General features: G+C 42.8%; 1 protein-coding gene across 1 annotated transcript in view; it reads right to left on the reverse strand.

The window, feature by feature from the left end:
• Positions 1-2,153: 2,153 nt before the first annotated feature.
• Positions 2,154-20,184, reverse strand: part of LOC138299367 (glyoxylate reductase/hydroxypyruvate reductase-like) — a 166,350-nt gene continuing 148,319 nt past the window's right edge. The window contains exon 9 of the mRNA XM_069237591.1: positions 2,154-2,872. Within this exon, the coding sequence (XP_069093692.1) occupies positions 2,751-2,872 (122 nt within the window). The 3' untranslated portion in view covers positions 2,154-2,750. The remainder of the gene's footprint in view (positions 2,873-20,184) is intronic.

Raw genomic sequence — 20,184 nt, forward strand, 5'->3', positions numbered from 1 at the left:
TGACTACCTTGTTTAATGTTCAAAATGTCACAGTATTTACTATTTGACTAGCGCGTTGCTAAACTACTAAATGGGGAAAGCTTTCAATAAAACTGAACTGAAGGGAATATTTCCTCATGGTATTATTGATAACGTGGAACTCTGGGCATACCGGAATAAAGAAGAGCCGGTATTACCTGCTCCACCTGTTGGGGTCCTACTGACGACATTCTTTTTGCACAGCACACACACATATGCTCAAAGAAACAAGTAAGTATGGATACAAACAGACGACCAGGACAATTAGTCTGTTTTCTGTTGGTGAAAACAGTAAGTAAAAACTGAACCACCCTATCTGCTCTAGACACATTTTTTGATTTGCTGTTTTTTCATGTGCCAGGCCTGAGAAAATACGTTGAATCAATGACTTGGCAACAAATGTCGAAAAACAACAGTGCACTGTCACAATGGTCAGCCTACATGAAAAGGCAATAGCTAGAATCTTTCTGGGAGTCCCTGATATCCTTGGTTAATTTAAAATTGCTAACAAGCAACAGGGCAGGCCACTGCCGTTCATTATTGACACAGAAGCTTTAGAAGGAAAAAGTGGTCACGTTGCCCTCATACAAGTTAAGGTGAGAACAGATTAGTAAATTATTTATAAATCCCGCTAGCTAAGGTGACAATTGTTCAGTTTATTCCCATCCGGTTTTTATCACCCCCATTAATGGAATTTAGATCCACATGGCCATCGGATAAAGGCTGTGATAAACGTGGTGTTCATGTGGTTCTCGTTAGGGCCATCGTCCCACAGTATATGTGCCGGTCCCTCATTATTAGAGGAACGCCACAGGGGGCGAAAGGCATTCCATTTTAATCTATATATTATTATGAAAGTGTTTGCTACGTTAATAGCTAAATTATGTTCTTGTCTAACAGAGTTTTAGATTCCTTGCTGGGGGGATTTCTTTGCATACTGTTTGCGCTGTGTTTTTATCAAACTGTGACGCTAGCTGTTTTATTGTATGGTTTTAATTAATAAACAGTACACTTACTGGTAACTAACTCCTGCTTGCAAATTTACCTCTCTCAAGGGCAATACATGCTTTTCAACGTAAGAATGATGAGAGAACGTTCCCAGAAATTCATCTGGGTGTAAAGGAAGCGTTTTTACATTACGACGATATTCCCGTTGCGGAGAAGCTTAGCAAAAGGTGAACATTTTTACTTTTTTCACATTTACACATGCACAATCATCTATGCATTCCAGAACTCTAGTGCCTTTGCAACTGTCCCAGATTGAGGCGAATGCCCCAGGATTTCCTTCAGAGAAAAGCTAGAATCCAGGAGTAAACCATCGTAACTTTTTGAGACGCGAGCTATAAGTATTTGCCGCTCCAAAACTGTAAGACCCATTGGGCCAGATGGAAGCACAAACTGGTATAGGCCTCTACTTCCCTTGCTTTAAACAGTGACAGATTGGGGTGCCTCTTAGGGACAAGGATAATCAAAGGGGAAGGGGGCATATATTTGTGGATATCGTTTTAGATATGAGATGCCATACCCCGTTCATCAGGATCATGTATGAGATATCTCATGTGATGGGAACAGATACAGGTGGTTAATAGATGCTGGACCCACATTATGAGACTTGGACCAGAAGCACCAGCTTGGTATAGTCAGAGGAAGTAGTGAGAGGGACCAGAGGGATAAGCATGGGCCTTCACGCATTATGGTGGAAACTCACACACGAGACAAGATTCCCCAACAGCGGGAACCAAACAGAAGCAATCATTTGGGCCAGATTCAGCCACCAGGGGCAGAAGTTGTGCTGGAGGAACCAGGGCTCAGGATCTGAATGAGAGAATCAGAAGAGGGTCTACGTTAGGCCAAACAATGGCCAACAAAGTGGAGCTTGTCTGACCACATTTAGGAATTCGAATTCTTAGAGATTTACCATAGAGATTGATTTTTCTTCTAACAAGGCAAACTTTGTCTGTCTGGCTACCCTTGTGCAGGTAGTCAGGGAATACTCACTCTCTTCCACTGATAACATCAAAACAAATGGGGGCATTAGTACACCGATGACTACAGCACTACATGCAGCATTTGCAACTACAGTCATTTAAAATGTTTAGTAAAGTGCCTGAAGAAAGAAATACCAAACAGCCATCTCTTGCACAAATATTTATTTATGGAGAAGGATAAATTAGGTACTGTTTTGAAAAACTGGCAGGGACACCATGATGCTCCCATTTCCATGATGTTGTCGAAGCCTCATTGTGTGTCTTTCAAATGTCTCTCTTCATGCAGCCACCCCTCATATTTCTTTCCTATGTGGTTGCTATGGCTGCATTTGCTTGCTCTTAAATCTTATCATTTCATGGTATCCCTAGGCATCATGGCTTAATAACTCATGTATTTGGAGCTCTGATTGTTTTTGATGACATTTTCTGATGACAGGACATTTCCTAGTTTTGGTGCTGTTTCGGTAATCTCTAGTGGCAGTCCAGCCTATTGCTTGCTCTTACAAATCTCAACACAGGACTTTTAAAAATAAAGCAGCAAAATATCAGTTGTTTGAGTGGATAGTTTTTCCCAGTATTAATTTCACTGTGGGCTGAGCAGCGTCTTCCTCTCGCTCGCGCGGAAAGTGCGTGTTTTTAAACCTCTCGTAAGTTACCTGTGATTTAGTAACACTTAGAGTAATGTAGATGGGGGTGTGCCTCTCCAGCACAGGGCACAAAGAGTATGGTTATTCACTGAAAGTTTCACAGTGGCACCTCTTTGGGCATTGCTTCTCCCTGGAGTCCTGCCAGCAGGTTGTTTGCAGCCAGAGCCGCCATGGCGTTCCTAGTCTCTACCGTGGCACTGGCAATGTGGGGAAGAATCACTGGAAAACAAACAAAAAAGGATGAGACTGCTCAAGTCCTGGCCAGTGTTCAGTCCACTTTACACACTGATTATCACCTTACATCTTCCTGAGATGAATGCAATAACCTCAGTTTCACGTATAAATATTCTAAATAAATGAAGAGAGATTGACCCTTTGTAGCTGAACAACTTACTCTACTGTAAGCACTCCCCTTTAGTCTGTGTTATTGCAGTTTGTATAAATAAACAGGAGTGGGGACCTTCACTCTTAGTCTCCCAGGGCTAAGCCCACCTGAACACTTTAAACGTGTAAAATCCAGGCGCTTCCAGCATCAGTTACCCATTGTGACATGAGCATATAGTCTATTTATTACTAACTACAATGAAATAATGTAATTGAGTGCCTCCTTTTCCCCATGTGTTACATATCATTCCTATGTAAGTACAGAATTACTTACATAAACATTAATTATCAACAATCTATTAAGTAATAACTCCATAAATAATTTTGTAATACTCATGATTATCAATTATGCATGAACATCTACTCACGTAAGGAAGCATTTAATAAATCTAAATATATAAAACACTATGGTTCTGGAGAAGCACAACATAAAACAAAACCACATTAGATATCTTGTGGCTTCCTAAATGTTCACATAATTAATAAACATTAATAACCACATAAAATGTGATTCAGATAACATGCAGTCGTAAAATCTTTATGTATTACAACTTAATTTCAATGTAGGTTTTTCCAGGCATGTATGTAAAATTGTCTTTGTTGCGTTCATTCAACTGTAAACTTTCCTTTCATGAAATAAACTGATCCCAGTGGAGCTTTTCATTCTGCTTTTGTCTTCAGAATATTATTTTCTTTATGCTCTTGTAGAAAATGTCCATAGGAAACACTCTCAATTTACTTAGGAAAAGACACTCCTTCCTTGTGTTGCGGAGATTTCAATGATTATCAGCTGATCAACAAAATCAGTACAACCTTTTAGGAAGTGGAGCTCTGCCTGCCAGGCCAGGTTCAATCTGGAACTTGCTTTAGTGGCATTTCCAAGCTGTGGCTTTCTGGCCTCTGCTCAGCCGCGCGTCTACAAGGAAGCACCTTTCATATTCAATGTTGTGGGTTCACAGAGGACAGAGGATGTCTTTCCACCTATGAAAAACTGCAAAGCTTCAACCTAATTGAGGTGGTCAGCCTCTGTGGCTCGGTGGGATTTGTTTCTGTCTACTAACGGCGCGTGTTCGTTTCTGTCCCCTCCACACCGGGAATACCCTTATGGTCTCCTATTTAAAGCGACGAGTGCGCCACAGGCCTAGTCTCTAAATTTAAAACGATTCGGTATTGTATAAGCGGGTCACTGAGCTTAGGCCTTCAGATGACAGTGTAAATCGTACATTTCTAAAGCTCAATACGTACTGGTTCTGTGGCAAACTGCTACGCACATATCCTTGTGTTCAGTAAAATCTAATAATTCAGCAAATATACATTAGAAAACTAGGAAAAAGATTACTTAATACAGTGTTTGTGACACACACATGCATTGTAATGAATCAGGTAACTTCGATGATATTTTTATTTATCAAAATATAGCTGTAGATGTTTATTTACTCCTACTAGGTCATCATAGATTCACATGTACTACATTTATCCCACACGGCTTCCTCACTCCACCCTACTGTTCCTCCATCACCCCAGCTATCACGTCCTTCTGCTCATTCTTTACAATTTCCCTCCATTTAACTCTCTTCACTTCCTCCTCTCAAAGCCCTACCCTCTTCCCCGCTACTATCTGCTTATTTCTCTTCCTCCTTTCTCATTTTCTGTACCATTCCCCACTGTCACTAAGGCTGTCCAAGACCGACCTAGCCCTTCAGATGATTTATACCCAACACCATCCCTACTGGCAGGTGTATTATGCCTTCTTTGCCCTGGAGTACCAATAGTGTTGACAACATTTCACACCTTCTGCCTACCAATGGCAAGCTTTGTTAGGCTCTGGAAGGATCCTGGACTGAAATTCCAGCATCACACATGCACCTTTTGTACTTGTCGTTTGTGCTTTCATACTGCCAGTCATGTTAACTGTTGCTGCATCGGAGACAACGGGCTGCAGAGATGCGGCACATCTAAAAGGTAAGGGTCTGGGATACTCCTCTCTAGTCTGATGGTCCAGCATGCTGCTATCCTTTCCTTGAAGGCACCACCATGGCTGGGTGAGAGAGGCTAAGTCCAGGTATTTACTTAGTCAGTCTCTATTGATTTCATTCAGCAATGTTGACCCAAGGCAGGTGCTGCACTGTCAAATTCTGTTACTGTTGCCGTCAGTGCCTCTGTGCATGCTTCTCTTCCACAAGACTGACCATTATCCAGCAGACGATAAGGGGCATGAGCACCTACAGCACACCAATAGCACCCTTTGGAAACAAGCCCTGGCTCAGACATGCGGATTACATGACTCCAAGCCATGTGGTTGGCTGGGTGTTTACAATGCCCCTCTGTCACACATCCATATCAAGAAACATTTGTGCACTGGTATAGTGTGATTCGACACAGCTCATAGCACCAACATGCAAACAAGTATGTGTTTGCATCTTCAATGGCAGAGCCAGATCAAGCTTTATTCTTACTGCACCATGCCCCAAAAGTATACCTTACTTCCTCATCAGAACATCCATTCCGGTTATTCTGACTCAATTATATCATATCACCAATCCCTACAGAGCAACAGATCTTGGGAAGGTAATTTCAACCTACCAAATGGGTTCAGATCGACATAAATGGACAATGATAACTCAAAAACCTATTAGCCATTCATAGCCAAACAATTAACAATCCTACACCCCCAATCCTACCATGGAATACCAACACAATACCCAGTAGTGGACCTCTGATTCACTCTTGGTAAACCCTTGCTCAGTCCTGGTAGTGTGGCAAAGAGCAGTCAGGCTACGTAGAGGAACACGTGTAAAGCATTTCCCATTAACAACATGGGCGATAAGTAAATGACATGACTCAACAGAATTTGACACCAATTTAGAATAATAGATTAGATGTTAACCTTAATTTAGGCACCAAAACGAACTTTGCAGTTTTTGTACAACCGGAGTTGTGAATTTTTAAGTCTTTGGAAAATACACTACTTTGCCGATTTAAAGTGCTTCTATTGAAGTCAATGGTAAAATAGCAGTGTGCACTCAGGGACTTCTAGGGTGAGGTCTGGAGAACCCACTGGAATTTAAGGTGCTGTGGACCTAGACCAAGAGACAACAGTCAAACGTTTGTTACCTTGCCCAGGGAGTCCAGTTACAGAAGTGACTTGGCTGTCCTTGGTGCTGAACAGTCCGCAGTGGCTGGTGCGTTTTGCACTCTGAGCAAAACTGGACTTGGGGGTGGACTCACACTCCACCTTTTGGATGTAGAGGTCTTTGCAGGGGCAGGACCAGGAATTGACACATGGATCTTCACCACCTTGTCCGGTGGCTCCAGGTGCAGAGGTAGCTCCTAGCTGTCAATCGTCGGCTGGTTGTGCCAAAGCTGCTTTGCTGGTCCGGTCGAAGTCACTTGCTTCAGGCTGCAAACCCACAGGAGGGGGGTTGTTAGCGATGTCAGTCCCCATGCTGGGGGGGCATCTCTGGAGTTGGTGAACGTCATGTGGTCGTCAGTTTTAGTGCTTGTAACAAACAAGACTTGGTAGCTGCATGGGTGGGCCACGAGCTCTCTGGCGGCTGGAGGTCATTTGGTAGGGAGTAGAGACTTGAAACTTGGCACGGGCCTCCCTTCCACTCCTTGGATACTGGACACTGAGTTTATTTGGGCTGAGGCACTCAGAGCCCACTGGGTTGCAATCTTCGTCCTCAGCACTTCTTTACTCCTGCAATTTGCAAGGGACTAGAGCCACCAGTCAGGGGAGTCTTCCTTGGGGTTTCGGTGTCCATGGGGGTCCCCCTGGTTGGAACCAACAAGTTTTCATGACTAGCACATGCCGGGCATGCGGTTCCAGTACTGGTCTCCACAAGTCATTATGTGTCCTCTTTTTCGCACTGGGGCTGGAGTCCAGGTCCTGTTGTTGGTGCAGGCGTCTCTTTGTGCTTCTTTCTTCTTATCCAGGTGATATCTAAGTTCTGGTGCCAGGGGAGCCCCTTAAATCCTGGTTTATGGGGTGTTTAAGGGTGTGAGGGACAGTGGCCAATGGGCTACTGTCCCTGCGGCTAGTCTGCCCAGGCAATGAAGAATTTCTGTGGGGAGTATGTCACTTCTACCCAGAACCCACTATTCTAGGGGTCTGCCAAGATGGCAGAGCCCTTCCTCGGCTGTGCAGACCTCCTAGCCCACCCTCAGAGGTGTGGCTAGTTTGAGGGAGGTGCATGTCTCCAGCATAGCTAATGTCCTGCCCACCTGGCTGGGAAGGGCATTAAGGCTTTGTCCTCCACTGGGAGGACAACTACTTGCACATCAAAGGTGGGTGAAGCCTTTGAGGCTCACCGCCTTGATGCCTTTCTCACTAGACAGCCTGGGAAGGAGGAGGTGTGACCTTCTTCCTGTCAAGGTCCTTTGTCTTACATACTACCATGGTGCAAGCACCACAGCAGGAGGTCAGACTTCTGTCTGTGGTGATAGGGGCTCAGGAGAGCCTTTCAAAACAGTACAGGACTGGGTAACTTGGTGGGAACCCTATAAGGGTCCACCTGGGCTTCTGCTTTTTAGTCCTAAACATGGGCATCATGTTCAGGGTTAAAAAGCACAGTGTTTGATGCCAAACATGACAGGATTCGGCTGGGCCATTGCAGAGCTGGACATCTGAGCAGTGGTCAGATGCCAGCCTATGTTATCCAATGGACCGCCGCTTACTCGGGCTAACATTGCAGTTTAAATGCCTGCACGGGGGCATATGTGCTCCTGCACATATGCCCTCACTCATGCAACAGTGCACCCTGCCCCCTGGGCTAGAGGAGGCCTGCCTTAGGGGTTACTGACCTGTCCATTAGCAGTAACAGGGACTATGCCACCACCTGTTGTGGGCAGAGTCTCACTCGAGCAGAAGGCTGCTTGTGCAGGCTGACATGGCAGCTCCACAGTCTCTCTTTTACTTGGGGCACTCAGGGTCGCACAATTAGTGCTGCAGCTCTCGTACCCCCTTTACCACCCTTGCCCTGGGTACCCTGGGTACCATTTATTGGGGACTTACGGAGGTGGTAAGGTGCTTGCCAATTGGCATATGCAATTCAACATTTACTTTAAGGGAAAGCGCATTGGTTTTGGGGCCTGGCTAGCAGGCCACAGTGCACTAACAGGTCAAAAACAACAGCATCTAGCATTTCAAAGGGGGTCAAAAAGTGGGGGGCATCTGCAAAGATGCACAGTTAGCTACACTCTGTGTGGAATATATGTCTTTACAACACATGACTTTTCCATGCAGCCTTTACCTTTCAGGTGCCTTCACCGATCATGGTAAGCATATGTAACGTAAGTATAACTTAATTTATATTTTGAGGCGGGGTGAGTCCCCCAAACCCATATACATATCCATACATGTGTATGTGTGTGTGTATATTCTTTTTTAATTGCTATTTAATTTGTTTCCTTTTTGAGGAGACCCCCAAAAAGTCTGATTTTTTAATTTAGTCCTAACCCTCGTTTACCACTCCCCACACCTATACCCTAACATTACCCCACCTCCCTTTACCACTACTCACCCCAAACCCTAAAACTACCCTTATCTCCCTTTACCACTACCCCCTTCAGCCCTAAAACTAACCTTACCTCCCTTTACCACTACCCCATTCAGCCCTAAAATTACCCCTAGTTCCCTTTACCACTACCCACCCCATAACCTTAAAATTACCTTTACCTCCATTTACCACTGTTTGCCCCTGAACTCTAAAATTACTCTTACTTCCCTTTACCACTACCCACCCCTAACCCCTAAAATTACACTTACCTTTCTTTACCACTTCCCACCACTAAACCGTAAAATTGCCCTTACTTCCCTTCACCATTACCCACTACAAACCCTAAAATTGCCCTTATCTCCCTTTACCGCTACCTGCACCTAAACCCTTTGTTTGAAAAAAACCCCATAATAATTCTGCTATTTAAAACAATACCTTCATGGTAAAGGCATGCATAGGAAAGATATAAATATTTACCTGTGTGGTACTTACCTGTGAGTCTTCGAGGTGTGGCACAATTTCATCTCTGGTACTTTGTGATGTCATCATAGATGCTGGTATCGACTTAGTTACGTGTGATTGATTCTCAGTTACTTGATTAAAGCCCTGTCAAAACTCTGTGCATCACCCACAGGGATTGGGAAAAAGCATACGACTGTACTAGTAATCTGGGTTTGTAATTCATAGTAGGAGGCTACACTGCAGAGCACTGGGACACAGGGAGTAGGAGTTTGTGATCAGTTACTACTATTATCAATGCGTGCCCATAGAGTTAGCAAAGAGGTGGCTACAACCACACCGCAGACTAACGCTACCTCTTTCTATCTCTGATTATGTTTATTCCATTACAGCTAAACACCCAACGACATATGCTGTGGGTGCGGGGTTCGATCATCTGCTGACACCAGCACTGCACTCAGGCTGGTTGTCCTCTAACAATTAATGTTTTTATTTGATGATAGTGTGTCAATGAGAAGAGGTGCGCCATTTTGACCTGCTCTGCATTTAATGGACTTAATTCCACGGTGATAGGATCGAGCCTTGATAACCTACATTAATGCTCTGGTGGGGATGGTTAGATATAAACCGTCCATGTTATTTTATTTTGATGTTTGGTTCCGCACCAGCATGTTGACTTTTAGCCACTTCGAAATGCCATGCACACACGAATAACATGGAGGAGGTAAAGTAGGGTGGCTATGTGTCAGGTAAGAATTTAATAAGATATGGGATTTTCTTGGGGGGAGGGGCGGTAACCCAATGGTTGACACTAAGTTACAAAGCGTTTGCCGGAACTGCTTGTTTTCCTGAAGAATTTGTAATTCAGTTCTGCCCTCATGGCAGGAAGCAGCAGTTTCCATAGATGCACGCAGCGTACTCCCAGTGATCTGCCCCATGTTTCAGCCTATTTAACTTTGATTGGCAGATGGTCATTACATTGCAGTAGTTGACAACCCACACAAAATGTTTAACCTCCAACACGTTTGTAAGTGGTTCTTTTTTTATTATCTAATATTTTCTTTACGTCTACTGATAGCTCTGCTTCTTATGAAATATGCCTCATGTAAAGAAAGTTACTTACCTGCCACTATTGTTAACATTTTCTGTCATCATTTGGAATCATTCACTACTGATACATTAAGCAAAACGGTGTTAAAGTACCCTACAATTAGGTGAACAGCAAAGTTTTACTACATAACTCCACATATATGTGTACCTTGACTGGATGTATATTCAAGGTACGTAGATGTGGAGTTAAGAATAGTAAATCTATGTTTATCTTCCTTCTCGATATTTTGGTTATGTTGTGTTATGTTTTAAATGTTTTCCATGAAAAACTAATATGTATTAAAAAAAAATTAACAAAGGATTCTCAGCAGCCCCGTCAGCTATAATCTTGTTCTCCTGGACTGGATGTCTAGGTAGGGTACAGCTGTCATTTAGGAGTCGCCAGGGGTCACAGCTGTGATCCTCCAGGCTTGTCTCTTGCGACCCCTAGCACTGCTTTTTCGACCCCTGGCCGCCCAGGTGGCAAAAGCAGTAACAAGCACAGAAGGCAAGCAGTTTTCTGATTAACACTGTTTACCTTCTGCTGATCCCACTGGGAGATTATTTTTAAACTGGGAAAATATAAATTCACAACTGGAATGTGCTCTATTGACATTACAAAAGAAATTAACGAATTTAAAACAAATTGCACATTTTAAAATTGCTGCCCTGGTTCATTGCTCTGGAAACTTAAAAAAAAATCACTTTGATTAGAACCGTCAGTTACCATTTAGTACTAGTGGACCTGGCCACCGCATCTCCCTGTGAGTTAGCAACACTTCCTCCCTTAGAAGAGTACCCCAGGCTTCGGTGATGTCAATTATTATGATGTTAACGAGATTAAGGTCTTGTGGTATTATTTCTTAGGATTCATGGTGAAAGGTCATATGATATCACTTCCTGTTGACTTGTCCTTTTGAGAGGTTGCCAATAAAATTGACTAAACAATTGAGGAGTTTGGACAACATCTCTGTTAAAGGAATGTTTGTAAATAAAAATATCAGAGATGCGATAAATTAGGCAACCATCTCTGGAATGTGCATTAATGTGACAATTAGTACAGAACCACATTATTTTGCATAAGGGAGAGTTGTGAAGCACCTTATATACTTTGATCAATGTTTTTATATGTTGATTAGGGTATTGATATATGTTTATTGAAGTATGTGTATGTTCATAAATTTGTATAATTTTTGGCCAGACCTTTTTGTTGATGAATAAATTGACATAATTAATTTGAGAAATTAAATATGATAACAATGATTGATTTATGGTTTCATTGTTTCAAATGTGTTGTATGATTTTTTCCTACTATTTGACCACGAGCATATATACAATTCCGTCACTTCCTGTGATGTCATTGAGTTTTGAGGTTACTTCCGCTTCCCCTAGCGTTTTAGTGAATCAATGTTCCTGAGGTAGTGGTAACTGATGAAGGGATGTGGCACCTGTCACACATGCTATTATGCAAATATCTAATAGGGGAACTCCTACATGCAAGGCAAAATCTGAATTTAGTCTTCCGTAGAGTCATTTGAAAGCTTCATAATAGAAAATGCAAAGCCCAGATAAATCCGTCAAGCTATGCCTTGTGAGGCACTGCCTTGGTCATTGGAGACCTGGTAATACATAGCTCACACAAGATAGGCTGTTTTAGGGTTCCTAATTCTATCCAAGACTTTTGCATGCAAAAAATGGCTCTGTTCACATTCAGTGTGTGCAGACATCTTTCTGATGGAGCAGAAGTTCTTGAATAAATGTAGGTAAAATTAGTTTTGTTTCATATCCAACTAGGAAGGGACTGTATAACTCTATTCTTTACAACAAACAAAGAATACATTTGATGCAATTGCTTGTCTGATATAACAAGAATACATGTGATTTTTCTAGGTTGCCATCATTTCCTCAACAATTAGGGTTTAGAGCGGTCCTAATTTTCTCACAAAATTGGCAATATTACAAATTTGGGATTATTTAAGAGTTGGGGGTATTTAAGAGTTGGGACAAGGCCAAGAATAACACCTTTTAGAGAATATAGATGGTTTACCAGCAAATCTTCTGTATCTAAAAATTACTAGTAGCTTTAATCCCAGAAATAAGTATTTACGTTCTAATTTGGAAAAGTGTAAATTATGACAGCAACTGATGGGGAAGTAATGGTAGGGAGTACACCATTGGCTGAGATTGTCCAGTGTTTTGAAGAAACTTCACCTAATGGAAAATTACAGATGCATTATATGAAAATTAGCAAAGCATGCTAAGGCAACTGATAAAACAAGAATTGAACAAAGAGAATTGAAATAAAATAATTATTGAGCAATAATAAAAACATTAACCATGGAATACATATTTTCACTAGTAATGATTGCAGAATTGAAGTATTCAACTTTATATATCCCCCTGTGACTGCTAAACACCATTAACTTCGATTTAGGGTTGGGATTTTTAGAAGGAGGTGTAAGTGATATGCTAAAACTTCTGGTTAGTGTTTTTGTTAGACCTGGCATCCTTGGCTGGTTTCCCCTGTCTTTTTGTCTCTGCTTCCTGTATTTTTGACTGTGTGCTGGATTTCATTTTTGCCGGTTTGTGGTATTCAGGGCACTTTCCCAGTGCTGACCAGTGCTAAAGTGCAAGTGCTCCCTGTGTAAATTGTGATTATGATTGGTTATCCCTGATTGGCATATTTGATTTACTGGTAAGTCCCGAGTAAAATGCACAAGAGGTGCCCGGAGCCTGTAAATCAAATGCTACTAGTGGGCCTGCAGCACTGATTGTGCCACTCACATGAGTAGCCCTGTAAACGTGTCTCAGGCCTGCCACTGCAGTGTCTGTGTGTGCAGTTTTGCACTGCCAATTCGACCTGGCAAGTGTACCCACTTGCCAGACCCAAGCCTTCCCTTTTACTACATGTAAGTCACCCCTTAGAGTGGCCCTAGGTAGCCCCATGGGCATGGTGCAGTGTATTTAAAAAGTAGGACATGTAGTGATGTGTTTTACATGTCCTGATAGCGAAATTCTGCCAAATCCACTTTTTCACTACTGCAAGGCCTATCTCTCCCATAGATTAACATGGGGATTGCCTTTAAATATCTTTTAAGTGTACTTTCCCATTGGGAGCAGATGGAGATGTGGAGTTTGAGGGTCTCTGAACTCACAATTTAAAAATACATCTTTCGGTAAAGTTATTTTTAGATTGTCTGTTTGAAAATGCCACTTTTAGAAAGTGGCCATTTTCTTGCTTAACCATTCTGTACTTCTGCCTTGCTCCTGAATACACGTGTGGGTCAGACTGACAGTTGGGCTGTTTATGAATTCACTCTACTGTAGACAGTGACACAAAGGGAGCTGAGGTGTGTCCTGCATATCCAGATGAGTCTTACTGGGCTAGAGTAGGAGGGAGGAGCTGACGCCTGCACTTGAAAGGGCTGTGCCTGCCCTCCCACAATGCAGGCTTCAACCCCCTAGAGTGTATCTGGAGCAGGGCAAGGAAGAGGCAGAGTCTAGTGCACTACAGAGACTTTCCTGTGAAGTTTGCCCGCTTCAAAGGCAAAAATGAGTGTAAGTATTGGACTGCTGACCCCACAATTTTAGAGCACCTCTGGATCAAGAGGAACTTCTGCCAAGGAGAAGAGCTGAAGAGCTGTGAGGAGGAGTATTGCTCCTTTGCTGTGTGTGCTTTGCTGGGTTGGCTTGCAGTTGCTGCTTCTGCTTTAGAGAGGACAAAGACTGGACTTTGCTGTTTATTCTGCTTGTGAAGATTCTCCAAAAACTTGGACTGAGCTTGCCTCCTGTTAAGAAGTCTCAGGGACATCATCTTCCAGCACCTGGGCTCTCTTGCTGAGACCCCCTGAGTTGCCAAGGGTGCCATATTCAGTCCCTTGGCCCCTGGAAAGAGAAGATGGCAGAACCAGAGGGAAAATCTACGCACCAGCCAAGTGGCAGAAACATTTATGCAGCGCCTGCATTGTTGCTGAAAAATTGACACAGCACCAATTAAATCAATGCATCACCAGCCCAGCGTGGATTCATCGCTGCCATGCGTCCGGATTGTCCCTGGGCGTCAAAATCCTGAACATCATCGCACAGACCTGAAGCTGCTTGTCTGGAAACTGACATATCGCTTACCCAGCGGAGAAAGAATCGACGCACAGCCTCACTTGCGGGTAAGTAATCGACCCATCACTTGCTTTTCCAATGCATGCTCGCCCATGTGGCTCTATTTTTGACGCATGCCAGGTCTTTTGTGCTAAAACAACGCATCTATTGATTTCTATGGATTAAGACTATTTGTTTTTTTACTTTAAAAAATCATATCTTTCCTTGTGCATGTTGGATTTTTGTTGTTTTGGCCTTGTTTGATTTAGATAAATATTGGTTATTTTTCTAAACTGGTGTGGAGTTCTTTTGTGATGTTTTCACTGTGTTACTCTATGTATTTGTGTAAATACTTTACACATTGCCTCTGAGATAAGCCTGACTGCTTGTGCCAAGCTACCAAGGGAGTGAGCAGGGGTTATCTGAGCGGGTATCTCCCTTATCCTAACTAGAGTGAGGGTCCCCACTTGGACAATGTGTGAACTGACTGCCAACTATAGACCCCATTTCTAAACGTTTTTATTTAGGATAATAGCTTTACTGCTTGGGTAACGGTTAGAGGCTAGATTTAGCATTAGGGAAAACGTTAGGCTGTGTTTTAGTTTTGAAATTTAGAGTTACGATTAGGGTTGTGCTCAAATTATGTTTAAGGTTAGAGTTGGATTTAAGTTTCCATTAGAGCAAGGGCTTTCTTAGTATGATGATTAGGGATAGAGCTGTGTTTATAGCTAGTACTTGGGGTGAGGTTAATGTTATGGCAAGGAATACATATAAGGCTATAATCAGGCATTTTCCTCCTTCTGGCGTGCTTTATAAAGTGCTCTTCATGATCATCAAATAATGTTAAATGTACAAAGGATAGTGTTGTCTGTGAGGTGCCTGTCCACCTTCTTTCTATCTTTGAAAGTGCTTTTGCCGTAAGACATTTATGTGCAAAAGTGTTTCTTGTGCGGTCCAGTGCCCTTTTGTAGTTACATTTCTTTGATCTGCTTTCCAAACGGAATGCATTGACTGTATGGCCACAGTAGTTTGTAAGTTTGGTTCTTTAAAGAGCATGCTTCTGCTTGTTTAGTCTTGCCACCAGCACAAAGCCAACTTGAATGGGGGTGGCCACCAAAGGCTTCTTTTCCCAACTCCTAGTATTTGCTCCCACATTTCTCCAGCTGCCCCTCCATGGCCCGCCTTTGCAGTGTGTAAAGAGGGGTCACGGGGATAAAGAGAACAATGTGCCCACCAGGGATGAGTGTCTTGAATTCTGTAAAAATGTTTGGATTTGTTCATGTAATGGTGTTGCGGACGCCAGCCTGGCTTGATTGAAGGATAGGTTCTGGGCTGTAGCAAAGTATGCTATCTCGATTTTTATTGATCTGTACAGATTTGTTAGCAGATCTCAGGTGCCTCATTTATTTATTTAGGGCTTTTGTCGAGGGCGACAAACCACAGTTGGAGGCCTTAAAGCACTCAAAGAATGCGAGCAGGCAGCAAGCCTGATACAGTTGTTAGTCTCATTTCGACTGTGCTTAATTAGTAGAAGAATAGGTGCAGGACCCAATACATTTCTCAGAAGCTGGCGGGCAATGCTATTGATGGTTGGAGCACACACCAAAGCTGCATAGTCTTGATTCCATCTTATGTCTCTTTAAACTACCAGCAGATACTCTCACTCTTGCAGGTTCTTTTCATCCCTGCTTTCTCCCTTTCAAACAATTGCTCCATCTTTTTCTTCTTCCTTCTCTCCCCCTTTGTGTTTCTCATTCTCTTTCTCTGGAACAAAGTCTGTTGAGGAAAGATAAGTGCCCGTCACCAGAAAGAGAGCTCCATCTACAGCCACCAGCTCAAATTAAACACTGCATTAGGGCCTTCTGCTGCAAAGTCATATCATAGTCCCACTAAAGAGTTTACAATGATGTCAAGGCTTTGGGAATGTAAATTTCCAAAGCCCACATGTTGATAGCACTCTGATCTTTGGTGTCTGGTGGGCTGACTGCGGTAACGCTGTGATATGTGGTGTCTGTGACAGTGTGATTACTTGTATGCCACAGTGGAAAGATGAGTCTTGAGGAATTTACTGAATATAAAGTAGTCATTTTCAAGTCTCAGGTGGTTATGTAGTGAGCTCATAAGTATTCCTAACTATTCGAGCAACTCTTCGAATTTCCAATCCTTATGTTGCACATTGTCAGTTGCATTTTTTACACAAACCCCAGTGTTTCACAGGGCACAAGGCTGAGGTGGTCTTCATTTCATCCTATTTTACCAAGGAAGCTATGGCATGGGCTACACATTTGATAACCGATAAAAGTCCAAGGCTTATGAGCTGTGGTCAATTTATGACACAAGTCGATTTTTGAAAAATGAGAGACACTTCAAACACACTGACATGAAGAGCCCCAATTTAAGACAGGACAGTCAAGATTAGTCACTTTCAACAACTTGTTGCCGAAGCAACGTAGACAAAAGAGGCTGTGCTTGCTACCTTTTACCAACTTCTGTGAGAGAAGTTCAAGGAAGCTCTCTCATTAGTGGTAAACCAACAAAATGCCACAGCGGCTTTCAAAGATTTAACACTTCAGATTCATGCACAGCAAAACAGAGGAACGAAGGAAAAGAGATGGTTTCCAAGTTGGATTTGGGTATTCTCACTCAGAACAGGTGAAGGAGAAGATAGGAATTTAAGAGCTGATGCAAGTGGAAAGTGTCAAGAAAATGGTTAGTGTTAATGAAAATGAAAGGTGCGGGAAGAACAATTTGTGCCTATATTATACGAATTCTGGCGACTATGAACAACAATATCCAGCCCTGTTGCTTGTCCCTGGAAGATAGACCTATGGCAAGGGTATCTAGGATAGATCAATCTAGACTAGCCAAATTTCAGTTTACTGCATTTCTGGTCACATCCCCAAGAGGGCGAATAACTCTCCATGCTTTTATGAATTTCAAAGTGTTCCGCTACCCTGATATTCTGGGTTAGTTGCTAAAGAGCACAAAGTCTGGTAATCTAATTCAGGATGTGGTTGGTTAATGCCTTGTGGACATGACAGAGTGCTTTGAATAATTTCCTTTCATTCACAGGCGGCATTGGATGTTTTTTTCCAGTAAATGTGATCTTATGATCTAGTTATTTAGTTGTCAGAGTTCTTGCTTTCAGAGCATGGCATTTACTGAACATCTTTGAAACCCTTTTTACTTGATGGTCATAACTGTCAATTGCTAGTGCTAACTGTAAATGTAAGCAAACATCTATGCTGTGTGGAAGGTGGGGTGAAAGTTAGTGTTCTCCACATTATTACAAAGAAATGTACTTCCTGCAGTACTGTAGTACTGTTTTGCATTCTGTCCAGGAATCAGTAAATAAGATGCTTTGTAACATATTTAGAATAACTAAAACCAACAGGGGATGGAATGGAGGGTGTAGAAGAGTGGTTAATGGAAAATCGGGAAACTGGACTGTTAACCAATGAGAGGGTGGGACATCCGGGTTACAGTACACTTCCAGGTCACTATGGGCAAAGGGGTATTTAACAGCTGTACTCCGTAACCTCCATTTGTCTGGCAACACCTCGTAGTTTCATTGGCTTCCCACTTCATTAGTTGGATCATCTGTTTGGTATCACTTTTGTTGTTTTTCTATTTTTCAACCCTCCCCGTGTTCCTCTTTCTGCCACCCTTTGTGGTTTTGTCTTTACCATTATTTTCTGTGTGAGAGATTTTAGAGTATTGGAATGCTCAGAGCTTCACTGAAGACAATGGAGCAACAGCAGCCTATATGAGCTGGAGCAGGTCCGCTGCTGTAACAACATTCAATATCTTAATGTCCTCTGCTCTTCTCTTTCCCTGCCTCTCCACAATGTATGGATTCAGCAGAGGGAAGTGAAAGGCAGAGGATGTACAGCAGCAGACACAGATCCTTCGCCCTTCTCTCCTCCTGTAGTTCAGTGTCACTGGGGCTTCAGGAGGAGGGGGTGCTGCTCAGCTCCTGGGGCTACCTAGCTTTGTTGAACTATGAAAAGCAGTTTCGCCAAGCCATGGAGAACCAGAGGCTGATTTCTGACAGTCTGCTTTCACAGTTCTTGCTGTGAACGATCAACAGTTAACAGCTGTGGCCCTGCGCCTGTCTGTTAACATGTGAACGTTCACAGCAAGAGCTGTGAAACAACAGCTTCAGAGCTGTGAAGGATTGCAACCTCCATGGTCTCCGATGCCATTAGTTTCTTAATAAGTGCATTCTGCCCTCATGAGGTGGAATGTTGTAATAGCTCTGTAGCCTGCTGTAGCAGGGCTATACCAACCATTAAAGGCCCACTTCTTTGTTAAAGGACCTTGCCTTCAGCTTGGGCCTTTAACGCTGCAGTAGGCCTTTAAATGCCCAGTATAGGCAGCTACGGTGGCTATAAAGCCATGGCACTATCTGCTTTTTATTGTGGTCTTGGATGCCTGGCCATCCAGGGGAACCTTGCCAGTATCTAGGTCATCTGTTCACACCACATTTGTACCAGCTCAGGATTCGTCTAAGCTTGTTAGCTGGCAGGGCTTAGGTGTGGTCCGTTATTACATTGCTTCCATAGAACTGTGTACTGCTCTCCACCTGTTTCTCACACTCCTCCAGATCACTACTGCCTACATCCCAAAGCAAATAGTTGAGTCCATCCAACAGCTGCCTCTAGTTCAATCCAGACTTTGAAACTAGTGCCTTGCAACAACAAGATTGCCAGTTCTTCTCTCTCTCTTCCCTTTTTTCCCTTTTTTTTGGAGGCATTTCACTGTAAAGTACATCCCTGGCTCAGGATGCATGCAGTTAATGAATGACATTCATTTTTCCATCTTCTACACAATGAGATTGGTTGGGATTCTGGGATGTTCAGCTGGGCTCCACAAATATCTTGTCTTTGCTACTGGGACCGATACATCAAATGCAAGTAAGACACATTACAGTAGGTCACTGGCATATATTCTGGAATGCCCCCTTGAGCTCCACTGCTGTCAGTTGGTTGTCCATTGAATGGACAAGATACATGTCCATTGCCCTATAGAGGGCCCTTCAGTTCTGCAGTTGACATTATCATCCAATCTGGTCCAGGTACTGTAGTAGTAGTCATCTGTTAATGGCATCTGTACTGATGTTAGCCTTCCCTGGCTTGTACTGGAGCGGATTGTTCTTTCTGAATTAGAATGTTTGAATGCAAGTCACAGTCAGGATCAAAAAACCTCTAGGACTTTGTTATAATACTGCTTTTAGGGACAAGTGTTCTGTTTCCCTTTACTGCTTTTAGCAGGGCAGCATTCCCATATCTTTGTGGTCGAAGTAAGGCTGATTTTGGCAAACCTAATGAAAAGTATCTTTAGTAGCTGGAGCAACCTGTGAAGCTCTGTAAGTCTTTCTGGATGCTAGGATAAAGACAGATCCTGAAGGCCTTCGGTTGACTTATATACACTTCTATGCCTTTTTCGACACAATATGTCTCCCACTCTTCATCCCGGAGAGGTCGAATTGCTGTTTTTCAAGAGACAACCTCATGCCTAGTTCTCATGTTGAGTTTCACAGCTCTTCTCCTGTGCACCTATAATGTATTTTAAAGACATTGACATTATTGAAGAAGACTACAACACAGAGGTCATGTTCCCCATTGTGTGCTTCATGTTTCATTAGAAGGAGATAGCGACCTCTCTGCGGGGGGCTGAGGTCATATTTTTTAATTTGTAAATGCCCAGCAGACTGGCAAACATTGTTCTCTCTTGGTTGATTTTGTCATTTGGAGTCTTGGGTATCTACTTTAGAGATCCAGTATAGAATATGAGTTACACACAAAAACTGGTCAGAGCATCACGACTTCAGATGTTTTGGGTTGGTTTGTCCTAATGTAGTTGCTGATTACTTCCTTGTTCTTCTCATTGGCTACTAAGATTGGGGAGATATAAGGGCTTTAGGACTCATGGATGACACTGCCTGTCTTGAGATCCTAGAAGTGGCTCTGGGCATCTTTAATACCTGTGAGTGCAAGCCACCTT

This window comes from Pleurodeles waltl, chromosome 1_2 (genome assembly GCF_031143425.1).
Source record: "Pleurodeles waltl isolate 20211129_DDA chromosome 1_2, aPleWal1.hap1.20221129, whole genome shotgun sequence".
Lineage (NCBI taxonomy): Eukaryota > Metazoa > Chordata > Amphibia > Caudata > Salamandridae > Pleurodeles > Pleurodeles waltl.